Source organism: Sprattus sprattus (genome assembly GCF_963457725.1).
Source record: "Sprattus sprattus genome assembly, chromosome: 16".
NCBI lineage: Eukaryota > Metazoa > Chordata > Actinopteri > Clupeiformes > Clupeidae > Sprattus > Sprattus sprattus.
Window position 1 is genome coordinate 11,147,952 of NC_137914.1, and position 27,500 is coordinate 11,175,451.

At 45.8% G+C, this 27,500-nt stretch overlaps 3 protein-coding genes across 3 annotated transcripts in view; 1 reads left to right on the plus strand and 2 right to left on the minus strand.

The window, feature by feature from the left end:
* Positions 1-12,524, plus strand: part of LOC308377441 (uncharacterized protein) — a 23,069-nt gene extending 10,545 nt beyond the window's left edge. The window contains exons 2-3 of the mRNA XM_080854098.1: positions 8,615-10,237; positions 10,757-12,524. Of these exons, the coding sequence (XP_080710224.1) occupies positions 8,759-10,237; positions 10,757-11,275 (1,998 nt within the window). The 5' untranslated portion in view covers positions 8,615-8,758 and the 3' untranslated portion in view covers positions 11,276-12,524. The remainder of the gene's footprint in view (positions 1-8,614; positions 10,238-10,756) is intronic.
* Positions 12,525-13,035: 511 nt separating this feature from the next.
* irf10 (interferon regulatory factor 10) lies at positions 13,036-16,078 on the minus strand (the record flags this gene model as incomplete). The annotated part of the gene is made up of 8 exons (XM_080854100.1): positions 13,036-13,140; positions 13,573-13,691; positions 13,980-14,357; positions 14,516-14,620; positions 14,767-14,815; positions 15,164-15,249; positions 15,425-15,614; positions 15,896-16,078. 8 exons carry the CDS (start codon positions 16,076-16,078, stop codon positions 13,036-13,038), a joined length of 1,215 nt encoding a protein of 404 aa, XP_080710226.1.
* A 9,378-nt stretch (positions 16,079-25,456) lies between these two features.
* Positions 25,457-27,500, minus strand: part of bmp7b (bone morphogenetic protein 7b) — a gene marked incomplete at both ends in the record, with an annotated part of 28,168 nt that continues 26,124 nt past the window's right edge. Inside the window, 3 exons of the mRNA XM_080854099.1 lie at positions 25,457-25,606; positions 25,735-25,845; positions 26,833-26,909. Coding sequence (XP_080710225.1) covers positions 25,457-25,606; positions 25,735-25,845; positions 26,833-26,909 — 338 coding nt within the window. The remainder of the gene's footprint in view (positions 25,607-25,734; positions 25,846-26,832; positions 26,910-27,500) is intronic.

A 27,500-nucleotide genomic window follows, 5' to 3' on the forward strand; every position in this document is an offset into this window, starting at 1 on the left:
GTAATACCTTATAGCACACCTTCTTTCCTAGTACTCTCTCTCTCTCTCAATCACTTTCTTTCTATTGGTCTCCCTGAGTCTGTCTCATTCTGATGCTCACCCATATAGTCTGAGCAGGGAAGGGGGTGGTTGTGTGAATGGGTTGAATAGCTCAGTTAAATTGCTCATCTTGTTGACATGGCGGAGGCGGTTCATGAAGAAGCCTTTGTCTGTCCCCACACAGTGTCGAAGGTTCTCTGCTGAGAAAAAGGCCTCCATAAGCAGCACTGATTCAGTTTCATGTCAGCCACGGACAGGGCAGTGTTTCATTTATGAAGGTGCGCCGCCATTGCATCTTTGCGTTCTTATGTATCAGCCTGATCATCTTTGCTATACTTTCTCTGCCTGCGTCAGTTTGCTGACAACTTGCTATTCATGCGGTCCGGCAATATACGTATCTGGCGGTGTCTTATGTTTCTTTCGCTAGTCCTCTCACAGAAATAAACCTGGCCATAGTCTTCAAAGGGATGTCCATCAGGGATGACATTTTCTGTGTGGATGTCACAGTTGCAAAAAAGATAGATTTTGAGAAATTCTCAATTCTTTTCTTACTTGAATTTGAACATATCACAGCATATTTTGAACTCAGATTTAATACGTTTGCTTAGGGATGTGTTATGCTGTATGTGGCACTAAAAAAATAGGAGAATAAGACAGAGAGTTTTGTGTGTGTGTGTGCGTGCGTGCATGTGTGTGTGTGTGTGTGTGTGTGTGTGTGTGTGTGTGTGTGCGTGAGTGTGGTGTGTATGTGGGTGTGGTTGTGTGTGTGTGTGTAGAGTACACTTGTACACTTGTACAGCTTTTCTCCAATCACTACTTGACTGCCCTCTCGCCAGATCCCCTATGTTCCATTGTGGCAGAGATTAAACTTACTCATACCTGCCCCCCCACTCAGCCACCTCCCACCCGGCTTGAATAGTAACTCCTGAGCCATAAGCTCATCCTTTCCCAGGATCACACTCTCACACGGTCACTGGGGATCATCTCCTCTGAGGAGGGGTCACCGGCCCCACGCGCGCTCAAGAGAGAGGCTGGCCTGTCCTGGCCTTGTCAGCTCTGGCTGCTTGCCCAATTGGCTAACAAGAGCCTGAGAGCAAGATGCCCGTGTGAACACCCTGCGTTGGCTTACGCTGCACTGGCTTCCTGTGGAGCGAGTCACACACACAAACACTCACACACACACTCAGCGTTACACAGCGTACTCCCTGTAGTACTCTGTTCACTTTAATCCCTGTCCATTTACAGATCCCGCTGCCTGCCTGCCTCTCCCCTCCTCCTCCACTCCTCCTCTGCTCCCTCGTTTCTCTTTGCATTCATTCAGCTTCATCTCTCTTCTAGTGCTCCTCCTCTACACCTCCGCCTCACCTCGTCTTCTTCACCATTTCTTCCCCTATATGTGCTTAACACATCTCTCCGCTCTATTGACCCCTTCTATTTCTACTTCTCCTCCCTTCAACTCAACAAACCAGTTTCCTTTCATCGCTGCACATTCTTTATCCCAAGCTTTCTCTCAAGTCCAAACTTTTTTTTAACCTCTTTGCACACTACAAAATACTTTCCCCCTCATCTCCTCTGTTAACTTCCCATGCTCTATGCTTTCCTCTCCCTTAAATTCCTCCAGTCCTCCATTTCTATGGGCCCTTCCTCCCTCACCTCTCCTCCCCTCCCCTCACCTCTCCTCCCCTCCCCTCTCCTCTCCTCTCCTCACCTCTCCTCTCCTCTCCTCTCCTCACCTCTCCTCCCCTCCCCTCTCCTCTCCTCTCCTCTCCTCCCCTCAGCTCCTGCGTGCTATAGTTTTTCTCCTCTGCGCTCTTCCTCTCATGTGTTCCCGAGGGAGACATACAAAGCAGCAGAATTCTGCTGCATCAGAGCGATCTCTTCCGCGCTCCGCACTCCACTGGGAAATGTGATCAGCCACAAGAAAAACACTGCACCGAGGAAAAAGAACAATCTTTAAAAAGAAATAACAGGAGAGAAAAAAGCACAACGAATCTACCAGGCTAGGGTTGATGTAGTATATTATGTTAGTTGCCATTGGCAGTATTTGTTTTGCAGTGTGTTGTGTTGGGTGAAATATTACATTAAAAGAATATTTCAATATGGAAATATCTAGCAACATGACAAATATTAATATTAATATATTATCAAGTTAGGTTTCAACCTCTCTCCACTTTTTTTAAATACAGGTACTTTTCATTTGCCTTCATTGTGTGTTTTTTAATTTGTATAAGTTATTCATATGTATGAATCATATGCACATACAGAACTTGCAATTGAATTAACAATATTATTTGTTAACGTTGGAAGAGTCAAGGAATATTTAGATACAATATTATATAGTATTTAATATACAAAATACAAAAAAGTATTATCTCAATAATCAATATAATTCAATCTCGGGTAATGTTTACAATGTCATGACCCATAATAATATACATGATGTACGTATGTCATAATCACTGGCCATCCCCTTTAGGAGTTTGTCATTAAACAGTTAACAATCATTTTCTGGATTTAGCCTTTAAACTACTAAGAATACTGTTTTCTTTTTTACATTAAAATAAGTTAGTCAGTCAGTCATTTATACACTACATTAGCCTATTTCGGGCTGCAGTTTCATTTTCAACTCTTCAGAACAGAAAAAGAACAGAACAATCCCTTGTTCAGGTGTGTACCTTGTCATATAAAGATGACAAAAAATAAATAAACTTCAGGGATGTAAAATTGTACAGCTTTTGCACCAGTCTATACAAGAGCAAAGTATCATTTATTTCCTCAGTGCCCACACTGTTTCCAATGAATGACGTAACTATTTTAAACTCACAATGTGTGATATAATTTATGCGGCGAGGAGCGAAAATGGGTAAAATACGAACACTGAGACCGTGGACAGTTATAACTCGCTTAATTTCTCAGATCGTGTCTAACAGGCCTACTATATTAAAACGTATTGACAACATGTGCGATGAACTCAACGAACTTTAAAAGTGTCATCAGTGTTTTCTATCCCAGATCTTATTGATAAAAGTTCGTTTCTGCGATACATTTGTAAGTTAACATTTACGAAAGATAGAAACATAGATAAAACGTCATTATGGGCACTGATTTCCGATCTAGGCAGTGGTATCATTTTAAATTGTGTCACATAGGTGAGGTCGACTGGGGACTACAATCGGTTGCAAACAGCAAGCGTAGCTAGCAAGTGAAACAGGCTAGGCACTTTTGTGAAAAAAGAGACATCCTTGGTTTATGAGCAAGCGCTACAATTAACAGAAAACGCTCTTATACACCACTAATTTGGGTTGGATAATGCTGGTCAGTTGCTGAAATTTTACTTCACCCCTTCAAACTGGCGCGATAACATTATTCTTGGCCACTGTTACAACTGTCCCCAAAGCACTCGCTGCATTTGGATGTAAATGAGAGAACCAGTAGGGCACATGTGCTTGACTTAGTGAAGCAAACAAGACAAAACGTATAAAAAGTTACGTGTTACGTTACTACTGTCCTTAGTACACAATGACAGCTTGCGGATACCTGCATTTTCATGCTGTCTCCCCGCCAACTGTTTCATCTCTTCCTCACAAAGATGCTTTGGCACGGGTAGTAGCTCGTTTTTTTTTTTTTTTTTTTTTTACCACACATGATATTCAATGTCATTTAAGAAGTAAGATGTTATACGGCACGATGTCACACGAAGACTGAAACGTGATGCAACTGACGCTCGGAAAGAGTAGTAACAGTCCGAGATTCATCACACGGTGAAGTTGATGCGCTCCTCGCGTTCTTCTTAGGAACGCGGTAAACAGTTGTTATCCCACGTGAAAGCCAGGCCTACAACCGTATTACTTTCAAGACTTATGCACTTGAAGTGGATTTTAAGTCGAGATTTGAATGTTTGTATTGTTTAGTGTTTATGTATTTTTAATCGCAGGCATTTAGCTTGGTTGATAAAATATTTACGGTATGTGAACAGTTGGCTCAGTGTTAATGAGATCCGGACTATGCAATTAAACCCTTTCTTGCTAGCGTTTGCACGAAAGCCTTATCATAGACAACAGCATTGAAAAGAGTTCTTGATACTGTGGTGTGTGTGTGTGTGTGTGTGTGTGTGATGCGTGGTAAGGTTTTGCTTTGAGTCAGAGGCAGCAAAGGCTCGTAGAATAGACTGTGTGTGGGATGAACCACCTCCCTGACCATCCCTGTCTATCAGACTTCTTTAACATCTCTCTCTCTCTCTCTCTTCCTCACTTTTCTTCATGTGTTTTGCATTTTTCGCCGTTTCATCTCTACAGACACTTTCCCCTTTTTATTTCCTCTCTTTCTGCGTTTCTCTCTCAACATCTAAATATCTATTTCACATATGCAGATGTATTTATATTCATTTCAGCTAACGTTGTCCACAGACATACGTTCTGGAGCAGGTGCTGGGAGTAGTTTTAACTGAAAATGCTATGTGCATGAAGTGTTTAATATTCTGTATACGCCCTGGACCAAAGTGAGAGAAAGAAGTAGACACGGTGTATGTAAATACGTGTGTGTGGCTTGCATGTGTGGTGTGTGTGTGTGTGTGTGTGTGTGCGCGCGCATTCATCCCTTTCACAGTGAGTAAGGCGAGTGGGCGACAGCAGCAACTGGTCTGCTTATGTGTCGTTGCATAGCAGACATGCTCCTCACTGTGAGATATTACTCATTTCCTTAGTCTTGTGTACAAGCAGTCTCAAGTGAACACTCACTCTCACGTACACACACACACTCCCAATCACACACATGTTCACAGTCACACTCTTACATATACGCACACAAACTGTCACACACAGGCTCACAGCTTTGGCGTGTTGTGATTCTTGGGTTTTGTTGGGAGACTTTGCGCGCAGCGACTTGCTGAGGATGTTTCTTGTTTTTCTGGCATTGGATGACTGATGTGAATGGCAGTGGAGTATCTGCTGGTCAAAGGCAAGGTCAGTCACCTCAGGGCATTTCAGCTTGCTTGGGTGCAAGACTGTTGCTCCTTCTTGAGGTTCTCTTTTGTCTTTTGAAATTAATTCAATTTCAAAATTTGTGTTGTGGGATTTTGCTTTCAGGAATATTCTTTTCCACAGTCTGTTTTTTCACATACAGTTTTCCACATACTGTTTTTTTTGTCCCAAAAAAAAAATCACATTTTTCGCTTTTACTGCATGTATTGTTACTGGTATGATTTAGAGAATACAGTAAAAGTATTTGTGATTTTAGTCCTTAAGTGTGCTATCACCTTTCTGTCTTGTTAGTTTTAGTGTGTCTTTCTTTGTATAGTATAGTCTCAATAGGAGCATTTCAGTGAGCTTTCTGTGGCTTATGGTTGTCGTCTTTGTACATTTGCTTTGTTATTTTTCTAAAGAATGTCTTGTACAACTGTCTGCGCGTGTGTCAGGTGAAATGACTCAGTTGGATTGCAGCCTCCTACGGATCCCTCAAATACTTTCTTTTGTGTACTTGCTCGATTCAGCCTGTTTTCTGCCTCAATCAAAGCACAATTGTTCTGTTTGATCTGCCATTCAAACCTGTCTAGTCTGCTCCGACTCCCCCATCATTACGGAATTTTGCCTGACCTGCTCTGGCATCAATGGAAAGCATTTAGTTAGTAACTGCTTGTAAAAAAATACAAACTCTGCTGTTAACAACTATATTTTTGGTTATTTAGATATTTTTGGCTCAAGGTACATTTTTCAGGTTGTTCTTTTGTGTGTGTGTGTGTGTGTGTGTGTGTGTGTGTGTGTGTGTGTGTGTGTGTGTGTGTGTGTCCATTGATGGCGGTTTGGCTGAACTGGGAAGTCCCTACACTATGGTGTGTCAATGAAGCTGTCTGTGAATGGCTTTCTCCTCCCGCCCTACTGCTGTGAGGATGCCACCTGCTCCTATCCGGATGCACCGCGGTTCTACCGTACCGCCGCGCACCCGGCCAGCTCCTCTGCTGTTCCATTTGCTTCGGCTCATACAATGAAGTGCAAACACTTGATAGTTATAAGATCAATGGAAACTTAATTGAACCCTGACAGACTGTGCCAGGACTGATTGTTCAAACATGTTTGAGGGGGACCAGTGAGGAAGCACCTCTGGGGGCTGGTTGAGTTGAGTGGAGTTTGTTAAAAAAAAAAGGTCTGGCCCGGCAGCGGCAGCAGCGGAGAGCCGTGGCAACATCCTGACCTCTCGCGTTTCACGGACGTATCGATCCTTTCAGGAGAATGGCAGCCGCTGCGCCGGGCGCCTGAGCACTGCTTTGTGTTGAAACTTTCTGAGTCATAACTGAAATGATGGCAGAGACTGCACGGTCAGCACCGTTGACCGCGCAAAGGCAACATCTGAAAGAGGTCACCTCGATGAAGGTTGGCCCTTTTGTCGCATGGGCGACCAGATCACTCTCTCCCTCTCTCTCTCTCTGACGGACTATCTGCTCTGTCTATGCATCACCTTGTCTCGAGGTATCGATCGGGCGAAGAGTATTGCAAAGAGCAGACAGAGCGTGTAACGAGAGATACAGAAGTAAGAGTTATTTACAGTGTGCCGAGGTGAGGCTCTATGATGGTAGAGTAAGGGGCAGTTTTGGTGTTTCAGTAAGGAATTCCTGACATTCCAGCACCCCTGTTAGTGTAGTCTGACTGTGCTCCAACCCATCCACGTGTAGGTCCTACTGCTCCTTTTTCTTTTTTAGGTTGACATTATTTATTTAAAAGTTGTGAAGATGTCATCCAGAAGTCAGTCCAGGTCTGTAACAATGCCTCAATGGCTTTTTCCCCCTTCAACAGTACAGCCATTTGCCACAAGCGTGTATAAGATGAACAGTGGATTGATTCATTTTCAGAGTGCATTTTCTTGTACAAAATCTCTTTTCATGGACGGTATCTTGAAAATAGTATCCCCGTGTAACCTCCCTCCCCCTTGCACCAGAGTGGAGTGGAGTGAGGATGTATGGACTTAGTTTCCATAGCGACGGCTGCTAGGTGGCAGGGTTCAGTAGGGGCAGATGAAACGTTAGACTCAAGCGCTGAAAAGGACCAGATGTGCCGGCGGCAGTACGCAGTCACATCAAAGTGTCTCATTTAGTGCATTCAGAGCATTTAAAGGCGCGCTGAGGAAGACTCCCCCACACTCCACAGTGAATGAAACAAGGGTGCTTAACTACAAACTGCACCCTCCCTCCCTCCCTACTGCCTCCTTCCTTTCCTCCCTTCCTCCCTCCCTCCCTCCCCTGCTGCCTTGAATCCCCTCAGGCTTCGCTAGCTTCTCTGCCACTACCACCATCATCTGCCTCTGCCCACGCCACAGACTCTCGATAGCGGATGGTGATTTTGCCGTGGGGGTGGGAGGGGGTGGGGTGGGGGGGATAAGAGTGACCGCCACGTTCCGTCGCTATGGGAGTGTTGATTGGCAGTGGAACCCTGGAGTGTGGGCAGGGGGCGCTGAGTTCTTTACGGGAGGGGGAGTTCTATAGGAGGTGACTGGAGCCGATGTGATTCCCGATATAGCTGAACAAGCAAGCGCACATTTTTGCTCTTCAAAGAGCCGCCTGATAACCTCCTGCTGTGCCTCTTGTGTGTGTGTGTGTGGGTGCATCTCTTTATGTTTTTGTAAGTGTAAGTGTGTGTGTGTGAGTGTGGGCTTCTTGTTCAGCCATGCATGCTCTCATCTGTAAATTCATCTCTGTGTGTGTCTGTGTGTGTGTGTGTGTTTGTTTGTGTGTGAATGAGAGTGTACATAAGCACTGTACTCCTATGTGTGTGTGTGTGTGTGTGTGTGTGTCATTAGATTGGTAATGTATCAATGCAATAATACAAGAGGATTATATTTAGAACCCATCCCCATTTGAAGGACTTGACAGCCGCCAACTGGCCCTTGTTTTCTCACAGAAAACAAGCTCTAAGCTCACGGACTCAGTGCTGTCAGAATCAAGCAAGCACCCGGGGTCTTTCTGAGTAGACTAGGTGAAAATAGAAAGGGATAGAAAGTGAGAAAAAAGGGAAAGAGAGAGAGTGTGTTCAGGAACTCCTGTTGCACCTCTTACACCTTCCTATGCCAGAACAGGTGCCTCCACACCCAGTGATTATGCTCTAGATCAGCCGCAGTCTTAAACATTCAAATTCATTCACGCAGAAGTGCTAACGTTCCCTCGCATCCTGTCTCTTCTTCCTCTCCCTTCTCATCTTCACCTCGCCTTCTCTCCTGCGTTTTCCCACGACATTTCCCTCATCTTACCACATTGTCTATCTTCTATCCTTCTTTCCACTGCTGCCTTGTTTTTTCTTTTCATATTCTTTCTAATTTCCTTATATCTTCTCTCTTCCTGTGGTCCTTTCTTTCTTTCTCATTTTTCTCTCCCTTTCCCTGTCTCTCCCTCTCCCTCTCCCTCTCCCTCTCAATTCAATTCAATTCAATTCAAAGGCTTTATTGGCATGACTGCATACAATACAACGTTGCCAAAGCATATTACAATTATCACAATTAATACAAATAAATAATAATAATATATATATTTTTTTTAAAAGTCATAGATAGTAACAATGTGGTATATCCCCTCTCTCTGTCTCGGTGTGTATAGGTGAGCAGACGTTTTCCGTGTGGGGAGCTGTGAGGAGCGCGTGATGCTGTGCAGCAGAAAGGCGGCGTCCCTCTCTGTGATCCCGTCATTCTCCCCCGAAGCCCATGTGACCTAATCCGGCCCCACAGGCCAGGGGGGTGCCCCATGAATCCCACCCCAGACCGCAGCAAAGAGTGCCTCCCCCCGAAGAAGCGGGAGTCCAGGCAGGGCTCCTTGGAACAGCGCCCCCCAGAGGACGAGTTCAAGCCCCCGGCACCGCTGCGGCCCCGGCCCCTGGTGAGGCAGTCCGAGGGCAGGGAGAGTGGCGATCCCCCTCACTATGACAAAGATCTGCCCCCACCCCCGCCGCCTCCACCACAAGCCTCCCTGCAGCACCTCCCGCTGCCCCTGCAGTGGCACGTGTCCTACCCCCCCTCTGCGCCCCACCATTTCCTCTCTGGCGATCGGCACAGCTCCATCTCACCCTCCTGGAGGGACAGCAGGGTGCCAGAGGTGGTGGACCCCCCCATCCCGCACCACTCCCGCTGGCTGAGAGGAGAGGTGCCACCCCTGGGCCTGCAGCCACCCCTGTCCCTGCCCCCCTATAAGAGCCACTATGCCTCGGACCGGGACATGTGGTCCTACTTTGGCACTAGCCGCCGGGACTACAGCCCTTCCTTCTTCTCCCCAGCGCACCACCTCTTCGCCCAGCCTGCACCCTATCCCACTGAACCCCTCTCCGACAGGTTTCGCTACACAGGCAGGAGGCCCAACGGCCTAGATGGCCTGGAGGGTCGGCCCAGCACTCTGGAGAGGGCGCCCCCTGCAGGGGAAAGCAGCAACGACAGCCGGTCCAGGGCGGAGGGCTTTCATACCAACGGGAGGAAAAGACACCTGGAGGACACTGCGGGCTCATCGCAGGCGAGAGGAACATTGTCCTCACGGGAGAGCCCCAATGCACGCAACCCTCCGCAGGACCAGGACAGGGACCGAGACAGACAGAGAGACAGGGAAAGAGAAAGAGAGCGAGACCGTGAGAGAGAGAGAGAAAGAGAACGAGAGAGAGAGAGGGACAGAGACAGAGACCTCCGTAGGACACCCAAAGTCGCTCACCTCTCAGAATCACGGACTGCCAAGGTGGAGCCCCTTGGGCTAGGCACCATCCAGAGCGCCGGGGCTCAGATCTACTACGCCCTGGGCTCGGTCTACCCCCTCCAGCAGTCCTCCTCATTCACCTACCCGGCTCACCTCAGCTCTGTAGGCACCCCACCCTACACGCCCCCACACACCAAGAGGAACTCCCAGCTCTCCCCTCTGAGCCAGCACAATAGCCACGGGGCTTCTGAGCATGAGCGAGAGGAGCTCTCCTCTCCCCCCGGGGCCTACCATGAGCGCGCTCATGTGCAGGGCCCCATCGAGCCACACCCCGCCGCAGACCTACCTCATTTCGCCAAGGGGTCCCTGATCGAGCTGGCCGGGGGCCGCCTGAAGCGCGTGGAGGAGCTCCGCACCGAGGACTTCCTGCGCAGTGCCGACACCTCGCCCGAGTTCCACCTGAGCAGCTGCACCGTGCTGGACATCCTGCCCGGCCCCACACACGGCTTCAGCCAACTGCAAGTCCTGCTGGCCGACCGCAACACTCAGGTCAGTCCACCAGGGGGGGATAATTTATCTTGCACACAGAGATCAAACCACAGTTGCCAAGTGCTGGATGTAAGAATGATTTAGGAAATAAAAAATGATCTCCAGCAAAGCTGACACTTATTTAATTTATTTAAAACACTTCCACTACACAGATTTTATGTTGTAATAAATCTTTCCTGAGGAGTGTCAAACAGGTTTTTTCTCATAGCTGATCAGTCCTCATAGTTTGAATTACACATTTAAGGAAATCCTTCTCACCACTTCCAACAATTGGGTCAGAGTCTTATCCGACTTGACCTCCTCAGTTAAGAACAAGCAAGTGACCTGGCTATGGTGTACATTGAAAATCACTTCTCTCCTCTCAGTAGTGCTTTGTCTAAGAGCTTACTATGTCTTGCTTGGTAAATCTGTTTTTCTGTTTTGTTTTGGCTTATTGGATTAATAGTCTCCATTATGGCATTAGAGTGAGGCACTGGTCTGGGTCAGCCTATTACCGCTGGTTTGTTTTTGTGTCGGCAGGAGTTACTCACAGTCTTAGTGGAGTATCCGTTCTTTGTGCGCGAGCGAGGCTGGTCTTCATGCCGTCCACAGAGAACCGCCCAGCTCTATGGCCTCACCTGCCGCCAGCTGATAGCTGGAGACGTGTGCCTGGCGCTGACCCCGACCCCCACGCCCAGCTCCACCCTGGGGCCTCCCCCACCCCGCTCCCGCTCCAGGGCCGCCCGCACACACAGCCAGGCCTCGGGCGCGGCCGAGTCCAGCTCCAACCCAGAAACAGAGAGGATGCCTCCGCCTCCGCCTCCGCCTCCACCTCCACCTCCACCACCGCCTCCTCCTCCTCCCCAAGCACCTCCCTCCATCACTCGAAACACCACCATCACCTCCCACAGCGGAGAGGGGGGCCAGCAGCGGGAGACGCGGCCTCGCAAGAGACGGTGGTCGGCCCCTGATCTCTCCGGCCGAGAGGGGGAGGAAGAGGACAAAGGGAGGACACCCCCAGATTTACCTCAAGGCTCCAAACAGGAGAAACAGCAGTAACAACAGGCCCCCTTACTCCTCTACTGACTACCATCCCTTATACACATGTAAACACACACATACACATACACATACACATACACATACACATACACATACACACACTCACACAGCCTCCTCACAGCCCACAGTGTGGTGTCGACCCCACTCCACCAGCTCCACACACTCACATCTGGTCGACTGAGCAGGAACAGGGGTGCCGGAGGTTTCAGGTAACTCAACATTATTATGGCCATCCTTAAGTGCGCATGAGCAAAGCCATGAAAACCAACGCCACCTCCTTTTGGTTTGTAAGGGGTCACAGGAGGGGAAGAGTTGTATATTTCCGCGATGGAAGGGTAAACATTGGGAGGGCGCCATGCTAGGAAATCCCAAAATGCACAAAAGAGACAATTCAGTGAGACAATCAAATTCACCTGTCTGTGTCGCCACGCGTTTACTCTCTGATGTAGTAATGGTCGTTCCACGCTCACTGACAGTGTTTTCTGCAGGGTATCTATTTTCAAACAGTATTATTGAAGTTAATAACATTGAAGAGAAATGAAATATATAAATATATAAATATTACATATTACAGGTGTTACATAAATATGCTAAAGAATAAAAGTCGAAATGAGTCAGTTGTTACTTTCGTACTGAAATTTAATTTTAACGCTTCTGAGCCGAATTCTGGCCGCGTGTCTGGGCGGACAAGGTGAATGTATCAGCAACCTTTAGCCTTTTTTCTCAGTGTGGGTCAAAGCGCTCTTTTTCTAGCATATCTCTCCGATCTGTTTTTATCATTCTTTTAACTGTTAAAGGGAAGACACTACTCCGGAGGCAGAGTGCAAAGCGATACCCCCGCTTGTCATGTGTTTCCTTCCGTTTGTGGTGATGCCGTGAGAAACTGATAGCGAGAACGTAAAACGGTGCTAATGACAAGTTGGAATGCGATGCTTTGTGAATAGAGCAGACCCCACTGTACGCTTCTCTTTTGTCTTTATGTTCATGTACGACCGAGCGCAGGGAGAAAAACAAAGGAAAAGTATTCTGAACTCAGATACGGGTATCTCTTCTTGATCAAGCACACTCTTTCACTTTAGTTTTTTTTTTCTTTTTCGTTTTGTTGTTTTTTTTTCTGTTGTTGTTGTTTTTCAAAAATACTGTTGTTACTATTTTCTTTGTAAATGTTATAGCTATAAAATTGTATATTTTTAAAATTGTGAAACTGTCATACAATGTTCGCTAGAGATTAAAAAAGCTTTATAGATTTACCTTGAATTATGTTATGCTATTGTTATTCTTACATAGGTCTATAGGTCACAATAGACAAAGGAGATATTTATTAGTATATTAATGTTATCAGTTACAATGCCAATGATTACATGACAACAAAAGGAAATTTCCTCTGGCAAAGATTCAAACAAGTAAATGTAAAAATCAGGTTACAATATAGTCTCATACAGGCTCACTGTTTACAGTTTTAGTCTAACACTTGCACTTGGTAAAATATGTACGATTTTAAACCACTCCTAATTTCCCTAGATTTGATCTCGATGATAAATGAATGAACACTAGCTGCACACTTTAAACTCATGAAGTGTAATGCCCTCCTAGTCTAAAACTCCTTCTTTCACCTTCCTTCTCTGGCTGTTTTACGTTATGTTAGCTTTGCTTGTGAGGTATGTAGTTTGTTGAGTCACACAGTAGCCTGCGAAGTGGTAAGTGCCACAACAGGGAGGACAATGGAGGTGGATGTCAGTCACAGAGGTGGGCCTGTGCTAAGGCCTGTGTCCCTCATCTCTGTGTGCCTGAGGTTGCTGGGTGACGCCAGTGCTGGGCGGGGGCAGCCGTAGAAGGAGCTCCTTGGCAAACAGGGGCACCACCTGCACAGAGGACCATGCAGGGTGATATCACATGAGCAATATGACCCATGGTGTAATGTACAAGGTCAGTTTCCATTGATAGAATTCCGTTGAAAAACACACATTCTTTATCAGCAGGTAGGTTCTGGGAGAGCGCTCAGGAGGAAATGAATAAGATAATCATTAATAGTGACTTATGTTGCTCTCTAGTGGTGATAGTCAAGAATTGCACTCTACCGTTCATCTCAGATTTGCATGTTAAGATAGAACACATGTTAGCCTATCATATGATGAAACATCTGCTGCTAATGCTTCTGAGAGTTAGAAGAGTAATGATCCATTTCTTCAGAATTCTTCCAGTGGAACTCAGAGCACATATTTGAGCAGTGTATATTGTATCCATCTCACACTCCCAGTCACAGTCCAACCTTAATCACCTCAGCAAACACAAACCTCAGCTGTGATGAGCTTCTTGCTTTTCGGCACACCAGCCTCAGGAAACTCTTCCCCAAAGCAGAGATCAATCTTGTAACAGGGCCTTGGCCCCTCCCCACGCATGAAGCGTTCTAGCTCTGTGGTTGAGAGAGGGAGAGATAATGTTTCTTTAAAAAAACATGTTAACACAACTGTGTATTGAAATACTGCATTCACTGCAACTCAATAAGAATTCAAAAAATCATCCCCATCAACTTAAGGCCATCAGTGAACAAAATTCGGTAACTAATGTTAATTGTTAATGTTAATCAATAATACACCTAACCTTCACAGATGTATTTTATTTTCCAATGAGGACAAAACCATATAACTGGACAGACCACTTAAACACCCATCCACCTGGTCCGTGCCCCTTCCCCACCCACCTTGCAGAAAGGTGGGCATGTCCAACAATTTGCAGGTCCTCTCCCTGTCCAGCTTGTTGGGCTGGTCCTTGTGCTCAGCCAGAGGTCCATCCCAGTACACACGCCCCTGGCAGAAGCGTTTGATGAAGATCCCGTCTGGTCCCACCCACACCAGCACGCCCCGCTCCAGGTGAGGCAGGAGCCGGCTCATGGCCTCCGCCATGGCAGGGGGCAGAGGGCACCTAGGGAAGAGGACGCGCTGGGCAGCGCAGGGGCCGTAGATGCGCTCGCTGCCCACCGGCACAGAGCCTTGCAGGATGAAACAGCCATCCTGGGTGAGACTGACTACCTCCTCCACCATTTGGCCCTGGTAGAACACTCGCACCCGCAGTCGGAAATCTATACACATGCACCCACACCCACACACACACACACACACACACACACACGTAAATAAATACATTCAGAAACTTCTTATCTGAATCTTACATTTTAATTAGAATACAGATATAGCTCTTTGTGTCATGTGGACACACTCTGGAAAAGTTTAACCCCACCTGAGATCTGTAGCTCTGTAGGGAGGAGAGGTCGGCCAATTGGTATTCGGCTTTCCAATAGTAGGCCTACCCTATTCTCCTCTGGCTCTTCCTTAACCTGTCTCTCTGGAAACACACACATTTCAAATACCTTCAAATTGCTCCAAATTACAACAGTAAATTAAACTACCTGCAATGACTCATTAGTAATGTACATATTACCGAAGACATATAGATACTGTTATATGAATGAGATGTGGGAGGGCACTGACCTCTGGGGACTGATCCAACCTTTCTGCTGGACTCCCCGTTAGCGCCAAACTACACAAGAGAAATTACCAGAATGAGATTTAGAGATCATACATTCTCTGGGTGTCCAAATATTTATTATCATAGTGACTGTTGTAGATTCTAAGTCATGCTAACCGTCGAAGACCCCGAATGCTACAAATGACGTTGTGCCCCTTTAGTGAAAATACATTTCCAGAAGATGGCGCCATACTTACACTCGTACTTGACCAATAATGTCAAAGGTGGGAAGTGGGGATTTCCCAGCACAAAAACTCAACTGCATCAACATGATTACGGTTAGTAGGCTATTTAGCAGGCGATTTTGTCCGAAGCGAACATTAGTGGATTTGAGTGTTTAATTGTGCTCTATGCTCTAACCTGAGGACGAGCAAGATGAACACCTGTTGCTGGAAAAGCGGTATGATGACCCTGCAGCTGCAGGATCATTGGGCTCCCCTGCGAATCTGAAAAAGGAACGAGAAAAGGGAATAGAAAACAGAAGTTCGATTAATTTAGACAGGCAAATAGTTGAAAAGGAGATGTAGGCTAGATGCAGCCTCTCTCCTCCCCCCTCTCCCTCTCTCTCTTTGAAGATGTGGTGATATATGATGTTTTCAGATGATGCTGGAGTTGTGTTACCTGCAGACGGGTTGCTGTCTTGCAAAATATGATAGACTTTATAAGGTTCAGAGATGTCCAGCTGACTGCGGTCAGGAACCTCTTGAAAGTCCGTGCTCTTGTTGAGGGCACAGCGCAGACGTGTCTTCCACACGGAGGGGTCTGCTTTGTCTCTCCCCTCTCGGTATTTTCCCTTGTATATGGCCCACGCCTGCAAAATGAGATCCGTCGGGCCTAAGTTTCAATCCGACATTGTTCAAGACACGACATTGTACTTTGCCAAAATAAAACTTCCGAACTGAGGCACAAATCTGAAAAACTCTGCGTCAAAAAGGAAGACAAAATCCATTTTCAACGAACGACACATACTTAAGAAGAACATTTCTGTGACGTTACATTTTATGGTAGCCCTAAACATTTTTTTCTTTCATTATATGAATTCAAAATAAGGCATAGGTTTAGGGCCCAGACTGGCAGGATCTAATCCCTCACCTTGAAAAGTGCGGCGTCTTCGTTTTGATTGTAGTCTTGTTTGGCAGCGTGCTTCCAAGGAATTCTGAACATAGTTTTTTCTTGATTTTCCCAGCTTAAACCTGCATATCTTTCGCTATCTATCTGTGCAATTAGCCATTCTTTCAGGCGCATATTCCTTACGTTTTCCTCCATCTTGAACATGTGCACATAAAAAAGTGAAATTTTCTAAATCTATAACAAGCTGGAAGTTTAACCAGTCATAAAGAAAATGATTACAATAGGTACATTCATAATTTGCAGGCACCTGACCTGATGGTTTAGCAAACACTGTCTTAGCAATAAATAAGGCAGCCCTAATGTTGAAAAATGACCATGAAGTCCACGTCTCTTAAAATTTCGGATACGACGAACCTTTGTAAACGACACAGAGCAAAGTAAGTGAAAGCAAAAGCGAGATGTAGCCTGAAGCGCTTTCGGTTTCCTGTTACATCACGCTTTATCTATAGCGCAGCATTGACCTTTAGGTATTCTTAAGGTTTTTAACACACTTTGATGAATTAAAATAGCCCCAATTTGTCAGATAATTTAATTTCAATAAATATGTGGGCTTTTAGAAATAACTGAAATACTGAAAAAACCTGATAAGGAATAACTGAAATACTGAAATATCCTGATAAGGATCTTTGTCAAATTTGACTTCGAGTTGGTTGACAGCTTAAAGTTCATTAACTAACCTCTTATTTCTTCGGTATCAGTAGCCTAGTCCTTCAATCATGTAACTCCAGTAGGCTATACGTTCACCTATTGACAAGGCTACTGCTGTCTATATGACCGAGTCAAAGTTTCCGTTTCCAGACGTCACCGTTTTGAACGAGAGGTCCAGAGATGCTGTTTCGTTTTATCCAGAAATACCACATTTATTGAGAAGCACTGTCACCCGATGCTAACTACATTTCCAACCCAGGAAACTGAATGTCATGCTGGTAACCCCGGAGGACGCTCACCCCACGGTCTTTTCAATATTTGGGTGCTGCTCTTCTTGTACTAACTGTGATACGCTACATGGAGCTCTAATGGATATTATGCTTCCAAACTACTGCCGCCATAGAGACCACTATCAGTCACACAACACACACACACACACACACACACACACGCTGGCACACATTGCATAAATCATCCACAAAAACACATGCACGAACACAAAACTCCAAAATGGTCACGGACATAAAACACTCAAACAAACAATATTCATACAATTCACATGCGCTCATACAGTTCGTCCCCCTGTTATATATTTAAATCCATTCCAAGAGTGTGTGTCTAGATGGGACCTTTTGTCCTGGACTCTTATCCGTTCCAAACAGTTTACCTGCTTCACTATGATTTCAGTTATAAGTACTGGTATTTACTGTGTCCAAAGTGACAAGTAAAACAGTGCAAAGGCTATACAAAGATGCACATTCAGTGATGAAAAATATATGATCAGATCTGAAAATGACATCAACTACAGACTTTGGTTTCCTAGTCCCAATTGAAGAAGGTTAGAGTTGCTTTAAATGTTCCCTTTAACCCAAGAATCTGAAACTTTACCTCTGCCTAAACCAACTATACAAACTTCAACAGAAGAAGTGTGTCTGTGCATGTGTAAAATTAGGTTTCACTCCAGTATTTCCTTCCACTTTACCACACAGGCACCATAAATTCAGCATCTTGTGGTAGGTTGTCTTGGAGAACAAAACAAACCAGATTTGTTGTGCCACTGGATGACTTTGAAGCCTTTGGAATGTGCATAACCCCATTACCAGTAGCCTGTTTTCCTGCTGATTGACTTAGATTTAGCCTGTGTGACTGTCAAAAGCCTGGTATCAATTAAGAATTTACTGTCCTGGCATAAAATATTCAGAGAGGTTACCTCTCTTGTGTATTTCTATGACTCACTACTACCGTTTCCTCCACCGTTTAAAATACAGCTCTAGCCAATTTTCCAAGGTGAATCACTTCATTATGTGCTCATAATGAAAGGAGAAAACAACACTTTTCGAACCTTTCTTTTTCTCCCCCCCCGTGAATAGTAAACCTCATTCATCCTCCACCTCAACCTCGCTGTGGAGGATTGGTTATCATAAACTCCTCCCATGTCTACATCCTGATGGTGTCAATTCTATCTGAAAGTGAAACTGTTTGTGTTGGAGGGACTGTTCTAGATCTACCACAAAGGCAGTCTAAGTCATAAATCACTCTTAGTGAATCATATACCGACGCAAAACACGTGCTCATCCAAAGAAGGCAACCTTTTTCTTTAACTACCTTTTACACAAGAATGTTCTTCACTAAGATATCAACAGTACCGTGTCGACTACTTTTTGAAATGTTCATACTCAATCTCAAACTACCCTCAATGTTACAACTTCTTCACATTTCACAAGAGGAAGTTTGAATCACCCGTGATCTTTGCCTTCTTTTTTTTTAACATACTTTTTATTGGTTTAGACAAGGGATAACATCAACAACAATCCCCACCCTCCCCCCACCCAAAAACAGACAGCAATCAACACATACTGTACAACATAGAAAAGGTAAAAAAAAACAAAGGAAAATTGTCCACAAGATTATTTAAGAAAGTATACAAAGTACTGTCTCCAGTCCACTACATGCACAAAGGTGTAATGAAATATGAGTACATAATGAAATGTATTGGGGCTATGAAGGAGGTCTGGTCTGACTCCAAAAAGTACCTAATTCCCCTCTCATAAGTAAGGACCTGAGGTCTTCTGGCAGGTAGTCCATGAAAGGGGACCAGATTTTCCTCCTCACCTTTTATAATAGCCACCATTTCATGTGGGAGAATGTTAAAGATCTCTCTGTACAATAATGTAATAGTTGGTGGGCACTCTTGATCCAGGGAAGTAAGATGCATTTTCGGGCAGTCAAGAGGAGCATCTCAAGGAGTGTGTATCTTGGAGAGGGGAGATGTAGCACCTTAGAGGGGAGACCAACAAGGAAGACACTTGGATCTCTCTTAATCTCATCTTCAATGACCTCACTGATTACTTTGGCAAATTGCTTCCAGAATCAAGCTATACATTTGCACTCCCAACAATAAAAAAAAAAATAGGTCCCCCTTTTTGATTGGCACTTACTGCAGAGAGGAGAGATGGAGTGATCTATTGTATGCAAAATAACAGGGGTGATATGCAGCCTATGAAGTATCTTATACTGAGTCTCCTTCAGTCTATAGAGATGCTGATCTGATCACATCTCTTTCCAATCTTCCTAGATAAATTCAGTACCCAAGTCGCTTTCCAATTTCTGGGAGATATTGGGTAGCTCATATATGTCAAAGATAAGTAGTAGAGAATCAAAAGCGGAAATGAAATGTTTCAAACTTTTGCGGTTCAGAAGATATGTTTCTGTTTCTTCATCAAGATGGGAAGCAGTGGGAGAGAGGTTAGCAAGGGAAGATATAAAGTGTCTTATTTGTAAATGCCCAAAGATCTGCAATAGGGATTTCCTCTTTCCCCTCCCTAGGTATTTAGATATATCATGCCATACTCTGATGCTGCTGTAAATAACAGGGTTGTGCTTTATTTCAGGGTTAATATTATTTGTATCACAAGTAACCAGACTCCATTTGTGTGGGTAGCAAGCCCAAGAATCAACACAAACCTCCTCCCTGACAAAACACTAATGTAACCCAGGTAAGGTGGCGAGCATGGCAGGCCCAATTATAAAAAAAATGAAGTTGGGTAAAGACCGGCCTCCCATACGTGTGATCTTTGCCTTCTTAAGGATTAAATTGAATTTAGAAAGTGCAGTAGTAGTAGAAGTGCGATGTAAATTCTCTACTGCCCTTCCCTACCTCACCACACTCAACACTTACAACACGAGGTAGTAAGGCTGAAATAGCAGTCAAGCAGACCTGTATGCAGACCTCCCCACTTAACCTAATGTAAAATTCTTAGGATTCTCAAAATTCACCCATGCACTCTGTTTAAAGACACACACACACACACACACACACACACACACACACACACACACACGCACACACACACACACACACACACACACACACACACACACACACACACACACACACACACACACACACACACACACACACACACACACACACACACACACACACACACACACACACACACACACACACACACACACACACACACACACACACACACACACACACTCTCTGTTTAAAGACAGTAGCATCTGTGAAGTGCTTCATGTGTGACTACTGGCAACCCACTTGGATAAACCCACAATAAAACAATAGAGGGAGGATTGATGGAGGAGGACGGATTTTCTAAGACAGATCAGATCCACAGCTTGGGCTCTGGTACGGCAGACTAAACACAGTTTTGGAAGACCTTGTTCAGTTTCTGCTGTGTTGCCAGCAGGGCTGTACGCAAGCAGGCATGACCACAACTTGTGTCTCTCAGACAAGACACAACAGCCGTGTTTCCACTATCGGACCAAATCCAGGCGGCTTCCATTATATTCCTTTTCTTAACTAATTCTGCTGTAGGTCGTAGGTGCCTGGCATCCAGAGTTTATCGCATGATGTCTCAACTTGAACTGCCCACTTGTTTGTGAAATGGGCGACGTTTACACCAAGGCCAATCCTGGGCAGGTTTGCGGCTTGAGGACTCAGGCCTTTAAGTTGGCCCAAAGATAGCCCTAGCTCACACTGACCTGATAGTGGAACCACAGTTAATCTGCCCAGTGCTATGGGGGTTCGGCTGCCCAGTGTCATGGAGGTTCCGCTGCCCAGTGTCATGGAGGTTCGGGTGCCCAGTGTCATGTAGGTTCCGCTGCCCAGCACTCCGGCTGACGTCTCACCTGTTCCTAAGCCTCTCAGTCAGCCTATTCCTTTGGCCAGTTCACGCCATGTATGTAAGTATGCATGTATGTATACGCATGTATATCATGTACGCATGATGTCTCAACTTGAACTGCCCACTCATTGTGAAATGGGTGACGTTTACACCAAGGCCTCTTCTGGGCCGGTTTGCAGCTTGAGGCCTCAGGCCTTTAGGTTGGCCCAAAGATAGCCCTAGCTCACACTGGCCTGATAGTGGAACCACGGTTAATCTGCCCAGTGCTATGGTGGTTCCGCTGCCCAGTGTCATGGTGGTTCCGCTGCCCAGTGTCATGGAGGTCCGGCTGCCCAGTGTCATGGAGGTTCCGCTGCCCAGTGTCCTGTAGGTTCCGCTGCCCAGCACTCCAGTTGATGTCTCACCTGTTCCTAAGCCTCTCAGTCAGTTTACTCTCGGCCAGTTCACGCCAGGCCAGCCTCTGAGTCTGTTCATGCCAAGCCTGTCCCAGGGCTTATTCACGCCAAACTAGCCTCTGCTGGCACCCAGCAACCCAGCGCAGGTTCCAAAAAGTTTATGTCTCTGGCCTCAGTGGACGTGACCATCACAGTCCAGTAGAGAAAGGCTGTAAGTCTCCTCAGGCAGAGGACTTCCACTTGTTTTTTTCTTGTTCTCACATTTCGCCTTGACCACAGTCACCCATGCCCCCCCCCCCCCCCCCCCCCCCCCCACCTGCTAATCTGGAACTGTTTTAGAGAACACAACGCCAGAGTGAGAGCTGTAGGCAACTCATTACAACACCATCTCTCAACACCAGCACACACACACCTCACAAAGAGAGTGTTTGTGTGTGTGATTCAAGCCTTAAGCAATGGAAATTCATAAACTATTACAATAAAATTGACAAACCGCAATGTTTAAACACTCAGTCACGTCTAACCAGCACAGAACATTATCCTACTATCTTCCACATGTGCTGATGTGTGGAAGTGTGTATTTGTTGATGTGATTAGTGGTGTTGGTGGAAGTGTGTGTATGTATGAATGTGTATGTGTATGTGTGTATATATGTATGTATGTATGTATGTATGTATGTATGTATGTATGTATGTATGTATGTATGTATGTATGTATGTATGTATGTATGTATGTATGTATGTATGTACTATGTATGTATGTATGTACTATGTATGTATGTATGTATGTATGTATGTTTGTATGTGTGTGTGTGTGTGAGTAAGAATGTATATAACTACATACATGTATGTGTGTGTGTGTGTGTGTGTGTGTGTACGTGTGTTTGTGTGTGTCTGTGTGTGTGTGTGTGTGTGTGTGTGTGTTTGACCACCCTAAGGTATGGAGGGGCCAGAGAGTGGGGTGAATGGATGGCATCTTGACCCCCCTCATCAGCACAGCGGGTGCTGAGGTAACACAACCAGACCTGAAGGTCATCCACCGCCAGCACACCCACACACCCAGAGGAAGTGAGAGTGAGAACAGGCACTGAAAGACAGCTGCATCTACCCAGAGTAACATTGCCAGGAAAGAGGTGTGTATGTGTGTGTGTGTGTGTGTGTGTGTTTGTGTGTGTGTGTGTGTGTGTGTGTACGTTTGTGTGGAGAGGTGTTCTGGTCTGGAGGGTGCTGACATTGTGTAGAGGTATAGGGTTCGGGGGGGGGGGGGGGGGGCGGCATATGAAAGATTGAGGGGATGAGGGTGGCACCCTGCACAAGGAGGAAACTTACACCCACATTACCACTCCATTAACCTTTGCCCCCTGTGTTGCCAAGAGAGGAGGGTAGATTGATGGAGAGCAGAGAGCCAAGGGTCTCAGCGGAGGAGAGTGGAGAAGAATGAGGAAGGTGTAGGGGCACCGGAGCCTCTATTTCTCTGTAAACCTGCCCTGCCCCCCCCCCCCACACACACACACACCACCACCTCCAACCCAGCCCCAGCACTGTGAACAGAGCCGAGAGGAGAGCGAGCCCTGTGACCCCAGCGCACACACATGGTCCGCATTTGCGAGTCTGCGGGTGGTATGGACCGCTAATCCGAAACAGCCTCTGCAATAAACAGGATGTTGGAGGGAGGAAAGGAGAGAGAACTGACAAAAAAAAAAGAGAGAAGAGAGAGAGAGAAAGAAAGAGAAAAAGAGCAAGTGAAAGAGGTGCCAGACTCAGTAAATAGTTCAGATGAGGCTCCATGTAGGGTAACCCTGCGCTGCACCACGTCTGTCTCTCCACCCCCTTCCAGACACCCCCTCCCTGTCCATCTTCCTTATTCCTCCATCTTCCCAGGTTTGATTTTCCCTACTTGATGTTAACTCCTGTCTCTTTTTTTCCTCCACACTTCTTCTCTTTCAAACATTCTTCTTTGGACAAAACATCAGAAGGCCACGGCTCTGTTGGCGTGCTAAAGACCCCAGTAGCGGCCCTACGTCAGCACAGTGCTGGCTGGAGGGGAACTCTGAGGCAGGGCAGGTCATGGTTATGCTGCGGTTGCTGAATGGTCGGGCATCACCTCACAGCGATGAGTGAGCACATGATCTAGACACCATTTTGTTCTGTGTTCAGGGCAAACATCTGTCAGTACATGGGAAAAGCAGATGATTTAGTACTTGAAAACAACCATTAGTCAACTTGAAATGGCATCTCTCCCTCTCTCTCCCTCCCTCCCTCACTCTATCACTCTCCCTTACCCTTACTCCCTTATGTATCTCGGTAAATGAAGGCATGTAATGCCTGTTTATTAGTATGAAGTGTATGTCGTGAATTTCCATGCTGCGCGGCTGAACGCCCATGTTACAGACTGTGTGTGTTTTTGGGTGCACGCAAAATAACTGCATTCTGTGTCACTGTGTGTTGCCCTCTCGGTGTTCCTAGCTGAAGACATGATGGGAGCAGTTAAAACTTTGGTCAAATGATGACTCATCAGATCAGAAACATTTGCACTGCGCTGTAGAACCACAACCAGGCCCGCTGGCTGCCGCTGCTGCCCCAGTCAGAGCTGCTGTGGCACAACAACATGATATAGAGTCTGTGGCTCTAAGAGAGAGAGAGAGAGAGAGAGAGAGAGAGAGAGAGAGAGAGAAAGAGAGAGAGAGATAGAACAATGTAGGAAATATTTAGAATAAATATCTGTGACGGTCCCTACCCAGTTCACATTGTCCCTCAAGGTCTCATGAACCACTCTTGTACATTATCATGAACCATCCTTTATGCCATCTCCACTTAAAGTTAACTTTTCCAACACCAAGACCACTCATCCCCCCATATCTAATGCACAAGGGGATTATCATCATTGTCTCAGTGCCTGCAGAGAGACTGCGAACCGAAAACGTTTTCTTCCAATTCCTTCTCCAGTGTATTGTTATAGCTCATTTGTGAACAAGTGAATCCTGTTTTGGAGAACTCGAGTGGCTCCCTCCAACTTGGCAGACGCAAGCAGTATTTCAGGCTAATGGTGTTGGACAGATAGTAATGTAATAAAGGATAAATGCTGGCCAGAATAACAACCAGTTTTTTCTGCTGCACATAAAGAAATGTTTTCACTTCATCTCGTTTCCTCCCTCAGCAGCGCACTATATGCCGTCTGCATCATCCAAATCATCCATAGCCAGCGAGAGGCTCAGTAATCAGTGTTTTTCCACAATCATTACTATAAAACTGATTTAGAAACCCCAAATTGGCTGTTAAGTACACCAATGTCTTACTGAAACCAAACACCAAGTTTTACTACTGAATGAGGTGCATTGGTCATTGCTATGGCATGTGTTTTATTCAGCCTGGCTTGATGAGGGATTTGGGACTATGGAGTGTGCAGATAAGGGGGACAAGGGGCTTTGGTTCATGCCAGGATGGTGGTCTTTGGACTGGTGTGTGTGCAAGCTTGGTCCTGTTTTATTTTTGTTAGTGGGTTTGATAAGGATGGAGGAAGCACATGACAAAAAAACATATAGACATAGAGACACGGATAAGATAAGACACATAAAGAAAGCATTCAGTCTCTTCATTCAAAGACCAGGAAATAAATACACTTTTTATTTTTAACTTTCTGTGAAAAAAGAAAACTATTTACACAGTTTTGTACAAAAACAGTTCTTAAGTTGTTCTCTCACCCACGTAGCCCAGCCTTGTAATCCATCAAGACAAGCGAAATAATTTTGGGGAAAAGGAAACATTTTGACATAAAAAACTCATAAAAAGACTGTTTGCTGTGTATTTCAATACAATCACTTCTTAAAATGTCTCGTCATAATACACAGTAGAAAGCACAGGGATTGGACAAGTGTGTGTGTACACGTGGTTGCACGCGTGCACCCATTTGTGTGTGTATGTGTGAGAGAGAGATGGTTTGTCAAGGATGATAATAGTGTCGGTGTGTGTATGTCTATGAGAGGGGTCCATTTTCTCTGCAAAATGTTTCGCTCCACTAAAGCCTCTACCACATGTTTATGTATGTGCCTGTGTTGTGTGAACAGCCACTGACAGCCTGGAAGACCCATAGTGCCTACCAAGCCTGCACTGCTCTCCAAACTATTTCCAGCAGTACCATCTACTCTCTGATAACCCCAGCAGTCCCAATCACCACAACACACTCACTGCTATAAAGACAAAGGTGTGTGTGTGTGTGTGTGTGTGTGTCGGTCTGTGTGTGTGTGTGTGTGCCGGTCTGTCTGGGTTGCAGTGTGTGTGTGTGTGTGTGTGTGTGTGTGTCTGATTTCTGAGCTGGTGGGAGAGGGTCTAGTGGCATCCACAGGCTCTCACCACCATGTTGCGATACTTCTTCAGGATGACGTTGGAGCTGTCGTCAAAGTAGAGGACGGAGATGGCGTTGAGTTGTGTGGGAGCGCAGCACGGCTTCGGCACCATTTCTGGATTGATGAAATGAACCTTGGGAGAGGGAGAGGTGAGAGGTGGGAGTTTAGAGGTCAAGGGTCAAAACTGGACAATAACCGCGGCTAACCACGGCACAGGCCGCATGAGGCGCTGGTGATATGGCACACATGGCTGACTCTCACCAGTGTCTGCACGATGGCATGGTTGGTGGCGTTCATGTAGGAGTTGAGAGGAAAGGCGCACTCTCCTTCACAGTAGTACGCGGCGTAGCCCTCAGGAGCGATGATCCAGTCCTGAGGGAAGGCAAGGGAAGAGGAGTGAGAGGGATGTGAGATAAAAACAACACTTGCAATAAATACACCACGCTTTCATGGACTGACATCATGTACAGAACAGTGTTATGGAACAATGCAGTAATGGGGGCCTGTAGACCACGACAAAAGGTCGCTCTTCATTATGTTTGAAATAGAAAAAGAAAAGTGTTTCCTTCTGCAGTGTCAGAGTATGTTGGGATGAAATAATGGGAATGTTTCTGTCAGTGTGTGAGTGTGTAAGAGGAGTTCTATGAGGCTGCAGGAGAGAGAGAGAGAGAGAGAGGGTGAGAAGAAAGAAAGGGCAAGAAAGGAGAGAGAGAAACAGGGGGAGAGAGAGCAAGCATATCAAGAACAAGAGAGAAGGGTGAAGACGGAGATGGAAGAAGAATGTTGTAAGTATGGTAAGCATAGAAAAAATGTCACATAGCCTAGAAAAAACATGGAGAGCAGACAGGAAAGACAGAACAGGAAGAGTTTGGAAATGAGAGAAAAAGAGTGACTTATGGCATGTGACTGCTGTGTGACAGGTGACAGGCAGATTAGGTAACGGGAGGCAGGTCCACTCTGGTATGATACCCACTCAGCCTCCGGCCATCACAGATTTAATCTGTCAGCACTTCATGACACATACAAGACCTAATGGTTTGGCACTAATATGTCAACTAGGAAATGATTCAGATTGCACGTAATGTGGAAGAGAGGAGGAGAGAGAGTAGGAGAGAAAGAGAGAGAGTATGTGAGTGTGTGTGTGTCTGAGAGAAGAGAGTGAGAGAAGAAAAAAGTGAGAAAGTAAAAAATATTCCGGTGTTGACAGAGTGAGGTGTGTGTGTGTGTGTGTTGTGTGCAAAAGTGAAAAGAAGAGGAGGATGAGGAGGAAGAGTGTAAAGAAAAAGAGGAGGATGAAGAAAAAGAGTAAAAAGAAGAGGAGGATGAGGAGAAAGCTAATGCACAGGCACGGTGCCCTACCTGCCACCCCAGGTCCCTGAAGCTGACATAGAGCTCATGCTTCTTACACGCCTGCTTCTGATCCGCGCTGCTGCTCTCTGGGAGGCCCACGTCGACCAACACACACACACACACACATACACACACACACACACACCATGGAGACAGACAAGGTGTTAGAGACACTAGAAATCTGATGGGGAGAGAGAAAGAACACCAAACAGAGCAAAGAAGATATGTATAGAAAAGAGAGAGTGAGGGAGTGAGTGAGAGAGAGAGAGACAGAGAGAGAGAGAGAGAGAGAGCGAGAGAGACTGTTTACGGTGCACTACATGCGTGGAGCAGCAGATAGAGATGTTAGGACAGGCCACTGTGTTTAACACATGATCCATCACCAGCTAAGAGGAATGTGACATCAAGAATAACCACATCCCAGGAGCCCAGCACAGGGAGAAACACCAAAGAGCAAAAGCAAGGGCCCCTTACCACAAGATCTGAGGGAGACAAAAAATGACACCACCACAAAAAGATGCAGGTGACTTCAGTTAGTAAGCCACATCCCAGCACTCAGTTAAGGCCATGGGGATACATTGTGCTATGTGCTCACACGAATTGAGTAGACGGAGTCGTTTGATCTGGGTGGCTTGGTCGTGCGAAAAGACTATCCCCAGACTTTTCTGGTTGTTTAC